This window comes from Artibeus jamaicensis, unplaced genomic scaffold, assembly GCF_021234435.1.
Source record: "Artibeus jamaicensis isolate MK-2021 breed Jamaican fruit bat unplaced genomic scaffold, CSHL_Jam_final scaffold_3047, whole genome shotgun sequence".
Taxonomy (NCBI): Eukaryota; Metazoa; Chordata; class Mammalia; order Chiroptera; family Phyllostomidae; genus Artibeus; species Artibeus jamaicensis.
Genome location: NW_026522035.1, coordinates 105,323 through 112,740, shown reverse-complemented (window position 1 = coordinate 112,740; position 7,418 = coordinate 105,323). Strand labels below are relative to the sequence as shown.

Below are 7,418 nucleotides of genomic sequence, written 5' to 3'. Positions count from 1 at the left end.
TCAACTTATGTCTGTATACCCTGCTGTGCTAACATGAAAAACCAAACTGATCTTTCATGTTTTGATATTTTATCCATGAGAACAAAATGTGAAGAAAATGTCCATTGTTTGTTCAAACTCACAATGAGAGCTACCAAAAATGCTGCATTACTGGAAAGTCATAGCCCACATCTTCTGATATTTGCACAATTTTTCTACCTTCTCTTATCTATTTGGAAATCAAAGCTCCTCTAAACAGATCATTCTGGTATTTGCCAATTTTTCCCCAAGTATAGTCTTAGAAATATTTAATTTATCTTTTTATAGTTTAGAAGAAATATAAATAAATTAAAATTAATTTAATTATCTTCTATCATTTATTAGGGTTATGTAAAATATAAACAAATATGAAAGATTATAATAAAATTTTAAGTTCCCTTAGGGCAAAGGAACCATATATTTTCTGTATTTTGATTTGTGACCTTAGCTCGTAATATTATTTCTCCTGTGTGTTCTCAATAGACCAGTTCATATTTGTAATAAAAAAGAAATGCTTCTATATATGCTAATCTTGTGGCTTCCTGAGATCCCTTTCTTCCCTACTGTAAAATAATGTAATCTGAATCAACATATGAAGTTGTTCTAGTACACAATTTTTGCATTCTAGAGTTGTAAGGAAAAGGAAAAGAGGGATTGAGAGACATAAATTCTAAACTGATTCTTATCTATGTATAGATAGGGGATTTTTCATTCCTGTTGAAAGTATCTTCAGCAACTCTAAGTTAGGACAAAATGAGGAAGTGCTTTCTTTGATAGAAATAGCTTTAAGTGAAAGTACTAGTGAAAGGGTGTGGCCTCTTGAAAGAAATAAAGCAGGTGTGAATTTAAAGTCATACTTCCAGCTGACTGAGGAGACTGCAAGAGCGTTTGAGTTGTCACTACCCTTTGGTGCCAAGAAATGGACAAGATCCTGGGAGCATTTTTAATTCTATGGCTTCAACTAGGCTGTGAGTTGTGGAGGAGAAACTGTGGGATATATTATTAATTTGGGCAAATGAGAAAATGGGGGCATGGACAAACTCATCAGGTAGAAGATTTAAAAAGAAACTATTATTTGGGAGAGCCTAATGACTTTTTGTTATCTTTTTAAGCAGGGGTGAATGGCCAACAGAAGGGGAAAAGTGACCAGCAGCAGGTGAAACAGAGCCCTGACTCTTTGGTATTACAAGAAAAAGAGATTTCAATTCTGAACTGTACTTATGAGAACAGTGCATTTGATTACTTCCCATGGTATCGGCAGTATCCTGGTAAAGGCCCTGAATTACTGATAGCCGTACGTTCAGTTGATAGTAGAAAAGAAGATGGAAGATTTACAGTTTTTCTCAGTAGAAGTAGCAAACACTTCTCACTGCACATCAACGCTTCCCAACCTGGAGACTCAGCCACCTACTTCTGTGCAGCAAGTGCACAGTGCTCTCCAGGCACCTGCAGCCTGTACCTTAACCTGCAGTGGGGGCTCCAGCCAAACTTTGCTATGTACATGAAATATTCACACATAAGCAAAAAAAATCTGTTTGGCCATAAAAGAGTCTTAATACATTTAAAAGGACTGAAATTATGCAGAATTTGTTCTCTCAGCAAAATGGAATTGATTTAGAAAGTCAATTTAGAAAACCAGTTGCAGAAAGATGTCTAAAAACAGCCAGACATTTGGAATTTAACACTAAACTTTAAAATAATCTATAGGTCAAAGCAGCAATTATAATGGCTATTAGAAAATATTTTTGAAGAAAATATGATAAAACACATACATATAGATATGTATGAAGTGCCACTAAAATAGTGTATAGAAAAAATTTATCATTTTAAACACCTATATTATTAAAGAAGAAAAGTTGGAAAACAATGATCAAAGTCTTTAAGAAAAGAGAATAGAAAAATATAAACAAATTAAACCCAATGTAAGCAAAAAGAAGGAAATAATAAAAAAGTCCAATTGCTGAAATACAAAGCAACAATAGAGATAATAAATTAAAAAGTTAGTTTTCTTAAAACTATTAATAAAATTGATATATACCTGGCTGAATTATCGAAGGAAAAGAGAGAGAAAACATAAATTATAAATAAAGGAATGGCCCTAGCCAGTGTAGCTTGGCTACTTGGAGTGGTTTCCTATGCACAAAAGGTTGTGGGTTCAGTCCCTAGGTCATCAGTCTCTCTCTGAAGGCAACGAAAAAATAAAAATGTCCTTTGGTGAGGATAAAAATAAATAAAAGATCAGCAATGAAAAAACCCATACTACAGATTCTCTAACATTTAAAATAAAATAAGTGTATATCATTAACAATTTTATGCCACTGAGTAAGAGTATAGAAATAGACTCACATGAACGGGGAAACCTGATTTTTTTTTACAAAGGTGAGAAGGCAATTCAAGAGGCAAGATAGTCTAATTAACAGATGGTGTGTGACAACAGGTATTCATAGGCAAATAATTGAACCTTGCTCTAAGCTCACAACTTACACAAAAAATTTGAGGACAGTCTCAAAATGGGTCATTCATCCAAGTGTAAAATATAAACCTATAAATATTTTAGAGAAAACTATAAGAGAATTAGGTGAAGAGATTTTTGACATGACACCAAGAAGTATAATCCATTAAAAAAACCTTAAAGTTCAGCAAAACTTTTAAAACTGCTAAGAGAAGCAGTTTATTTAAAAAAGAAAAACCACACAAATTGTCAGGAAATATTTGCAAAATAAATTTCCATCAAAAGATCAGTATTCAGAATATAAAGAACTGTCTCAACTCAACAGAAAGAAAACAAACAATGCAATTTAAAATGGACAAAAGACTCACAGAGACCTTCACCCAAAGAGGGTATGAGATAGGGAAATAAGCATATAAATAAGCACATGAATGGATGTCTACCATTGTTAACCAGGAGGGAAATGTAAATTAAAGCCACAGCGAGATACCACTCCACATCAATCAGAATGGCTACGATAAAAATTATTGATTATACCAAGTTCTGTCAAGGATGCAGAGAAATAGAATCACTTGTACATTGCTGGTTAATGAATGGTACAGTCACTCTGGAACACAGTTCTTCAGTTTTACATAAAGTTAGAATTTCACTTATAACTCAGCAATCACACTCCTGGGTTCCTATGCTAGAGCAGTGATTTTCAATCTGTGTGTTACCAGAAATTTTAAAACATGGAATAACTGACTATTTAGTCAGAGGCTCTGATCTCTTTTCCCTTAGGTTGTCCAATAAAAATAAAATTATAACAGTCAAGACAATAATAGCTATCCAGTGTGAATGAATCAAAATTATACCTATTTTTGTCACATCAGCAAAAATATATTTCATGGGGTGCTGCAGAAGTTTATTGATCAGTTTGTGTGTGCTTGAGATGAAAAATATAAAAAATAACTGTGCCAGAGAAATGAAAAACTTATGTCCACATAAAAATCTGTACATGAATTTTCCTGGCAGCTATACTTGGGGTGACCAGAAAACAGGAAACCACCCAAATACTCTTCACTGGGTGAATGTGTAGATATACTGTGGTACATTCATACAATGGGATACTATTTAGTAATAAAACTGAATGGAATATTGTTATGTGCAATGACCTGGATGGATCTCAAGGGCATTATGCTGACTAAAAAAAAAAAGGAAACCCATTTTAGAAGACTACATAGTGGATGATTTCACTTATTAGATTATTATGATTTCATACATAATGCATGACCTCAATATTCTCTAAAGAACAAAACTGAAGGAATGGAAAAGAGACCAGTGGTTGCTACAGGTTATCAGGGGCTGCAGGAAGGAGGAATGTGAACGAAGGGGGTTCTTTAGAGTAATGAAACAGTTTTGTATCTTGATTGTGGTGGTAATGACACCAACCTATCCATGTGATAAAATTTCATAACGGTATGCATGGAAAAAAGGAATTGTAAAAACTGGTGAGTCAGAGACAGATCATATATACTCTGTTGTTTAATAGCATTGTATCAACATCCTGGTTTTGATCATTCTACTGTGATCATTGGGTCTAGATGTCATCAGTGAGAACTCTGCAATGTTTTTGCAACTTCTATGTGAGTCAAAAATCATTTCAAAATATAAAGTAAACATGTGGGAAACCCAATTCAGAAACAATATTGACTGGAGTGTAAACGAGCAACCACTTTAGTAGTCTCTCATAGAATTGAACATACATCTACCACAACCCAACGACTCTACTTCTAAGCATTTACTGAAGGGAAATGCAAACATGTTCACAAAAAGACTTGTAGAAAATGGTCTTAGCAGCTCTATCCATAACAGCAATTAACTACAGAAAATGTCCACAAATGACAGATTAAATAACAGATTGTCCAAAATGACAGATTGCATTATACATCTACAATGGAGTGTCAGTCAGCTGTAAAAGGCACAGAACTACTGATACCCACAACAACATACATAAATCTCAATAACATAATGCTTAGCAAGATTTGACATAGAAGACATACTGTATGATTTTAGAATTTTATGAAATTCTAAAATAGGCAAATTGTCCATAATGAAATAATTTAGAGCAATGGTTACCTCTGTGAGCTGGGAATTTTGGTGGATGGGCACAAGGGGTCTTGGTGGAGTAAAGGAAATATTCTATAGGTTGCTAGGGGTATGGTTTATCAATCTGCAATTTTCTAACTCTATACTTTTGACCCATTTATTACACTATATAATTATACTTTAATAAAAAATTTAAGTTCAAATATTACACAGGAACAAAAACAAAGCAATAAATGATGGTATCCGATGTTGACTATTTTTAACGAGCTGAAAAATAGACTGCTATTTGATAATATTATCAAATATAAGGAAAGAAGATGTTTGTTACTTGTAGGGAAACCCAGGAGGGGTTAGTGCATTTCATCTTAGAATCAGGTTGGAGGCAAGAGAATAATAAAAACATGAAGAGATGCTATCACAGCCATGCTTGGCAATAAATTTATTTCAGATAAGCACTTCAGATCTTATCAAATATTAATTGACTAAACTTAGAAATTTTAAGTAACACATTTCTTTCCAACACTTCCTTCAACATTAAGCTTTACGCTTGTCTTTTGTCAGATTTAATCACATCATTACATCACAAGTAAATGTAAAACAATGTTTAAGACAAACCAAATCTCCCAATCTGAATGTTACAACACATTCAAACCACGCAGCCAGAATCCACATATCAAAGGCTGCTGCTCTATATGGCTGAGGGAACTTGTACCTGTATTGTCAGGAACACGGAGAAGGGCCATTTCAACAAGAGGAAAATCTTATGTCATGCTGCTCCCCAGATGCTGTGGGTATTCATGATCTCCTCCACTTAGTTACAAATAATTGCAAACCATGGCAGCAAATACCTATAAGTATCAAAAGGTGAAATGGGATAAAGAAGAGGACATCTCAACTAATTTTAAATTCTGTTCCCTGTGCCACTTTTTGGTGTTATTTTGCCCTTAGTATCAAAGAAGTGGTACTGTTTTAGAGGCCATGTCGGTACATTCCTTTCCAGTTGTCTATTTGCCTTTGGATCCTTTTAGATTAATTTGTCCATTAAAACAATGAAATCAAATGGAAGATCTAACAGCTACATTCCACATTATGATGCAATAACTCATAAGACTTCAGCCATTAACTTCCATGGTGTTGGTATGTACTAAGTGCTTGCAATCTATAGCTATCACATTCTATAGTGGGAGTAGATTATTGCATTGTGTCACAGATATATCTGGCATGCTGACCTTGACTTTATTTTACAAATAAAATAAAATGCCCACCCATGGAATTTAACAAGTGAGACTGAATACTTTGGATCAATGGGATAAAAAAATGTGACATCAAGAGAATTCTAGGACACATGAACTAGTAAGTACAATTCTACTTGTGGAGACTATAGACTGAGTCCAAGAAGGAGTAAGAAGGAATTTCGGATAGGATTGCCTTTCATTGAGCAATCCAAGGATCTGTGAGGGGTTTTTTTCCATTGGATTCTGGTTGGAGAAAAGTAAATACAGGCTAAATGAATGACCTATAATAGTAGATTACCAGGAAGTCTCACAGTCCATAATAGATTCTATTTTACATGGCCCCCAAAATTATTCTTGTGAAAACTACCAATGTATGTCAACTGGTTCAATCTTCAGTTCCACTCAGCTGCAGCATTTAATACTAATTGCTTTTCCTATGCCCTCTTTTGGGTACTGCTTAACTTAATTACCAGCAAAAGACAAGTAGATAAAATAAAGGTTTAGAGTGAGCTGGAGTCTTTTCTCATCTGTGCATAGATCATGTGGTTGATCAACATAAGAAACTCTATTTCCTGTTTGGGGAAGTAGCATCAGAACCCAGGGACAATGTGTATCTGTGCTGCAGCTTGAGGCAGAATGAGCCACCTTTGTGCAGGGGATCACAGGCCAGATGCCACTCTCCAGGCTACTGTGGATATTCGTGGCCTTCGTCTTCTCTGGTAGGGACCGTTCCAAACATGGGTAAGAATGTTAAGGATGAAAGGATGGCACACAGGCCTGTGCTACTTAATGTGGACTTGAGGAGGAAAGAAGGAGTAGAGAAAAACAAGCAGATTATGATTTCGATTTAATTTGCCTTTCAGTCCTAAATTAATCTAAATCTTACAATGTTTTGGTCACTACATCAGCTCTGTTTTCTGATTTTCTTTTCCATAGGATCCAGCGTGGCCCAGAAAGTTGCCCAAAACCAGCCAATTATATTCATGCAAGAGGGGACAAAAGTCACCCTGAGCTGTCAGTATGAAACAGCACAGCTCTTATACTATATTTTTTGGTATAAGCAGCCTACAAATAGAGAAATGATTTTCCTTATTCGTCAAAGTTCTTCTGCTGAGAACACAAGCAGTGGCCGTTATTCTGTAAACTTACAGAAAGCAACTAAAACCATCATCTTCAGCATTTCGCCCTTACAGCCAGAAGATTCAGCAAAATATTTCTGTGCTCTCTGGGAAAACACAGTGCTTAAAATAATAGTAAAAGCTCAACAAAAACTCCAGATCTTGGTAACAGAGTCCCCCACAACTGCAGAAGCCAAGCTGAAATGCACACCTGCAGACTCCAAACTCGAAATGGCAGTTCGAAATGGCAATGACAGCGGTTGCTTAATCTGTGGTCTGGATCATACGATTTAATTCCAGGTAAAACCTCCTTCTGTAACATTTGAAAACAGATGTCCAGTGTAACTTTCTTCTAGTACAGTCTCAGTCTCAAAAACACACTCAATCACAAGTCTGGGTCTTGTTACCTGGAATCATCATGAAAGTCATTTCCTTAGCCCTTTCCTCTTAGGGGTTGGGGCAGTTAGAGCACAATCTAAGAAGCAGAATCACTACGGGTGATACAGAATA

At 35.3% G+C, this 7,418-nt stretch overlaps 1 protein-coding gene and 1 gene segment (V, D, J or C); both read left to right on the top strand.

The window, feature by feature from the left end:
* Window positions 1-891: 891 nt before the first annotated feature.
* Window positions 892-5,255, top strand: LOC128626118 (T cell receptor alpha variable 23/delta variable 6-like). The segment is given in 3 exon segments: window positions 892-986; window positions 1,134-1,515; window positions 5,117-5,255. Coding segments are annotated over 3 exon segments (570 nt in total).
* Window positions 5,256-5,604: 349 nt separating this feature from the next.
* On the top strand, window positions 5,605-7,202 carry LOC119048874 (uncharacterized). Its single transcript, XM_053656916.1, has 3 exons — window positions 5,605-5,692; window positions 6,328-6,531; window positions 6,727-7,202. Exons 1-3 carry the CDS (start codon window positions 5,605-5,607, stop codon window positions 7,200-7,202), a joined length of 768 nt encoding a protein of 255 aa, XP_053512891.1.
* The last annotated feature ends 216 nt before the right edge of the window (window positions 7,203-7,418 follow it).

What these genes read in the sequence shown, in the direction of transcription:
- LOC119048874 (XM_053656916.1), top strand. Translation starts at nt 5,605, where the DNA reads ATGAAATCAAATGGAAGATCTAACAGCTACATTCCACATTATGATGCA. An exon ending in CATTAACTTCCATGGTGTTG is followed by an intron (nt 5,693 to 6,327) that starts GTATGTACTAAG and finishes ATCTGTGCATAG; the next exon opens with ATCATGTGGTTGATCAACAT. An exon ending in AGGGACCGTTCCAAACATGG is followed by an intron (nt 6,532 to 6,726) that starts GTAAGAATGTTA and finishes TCTTTTCCATAG; the next exon opens with GATCCAGCGTGGCCCAGAAA.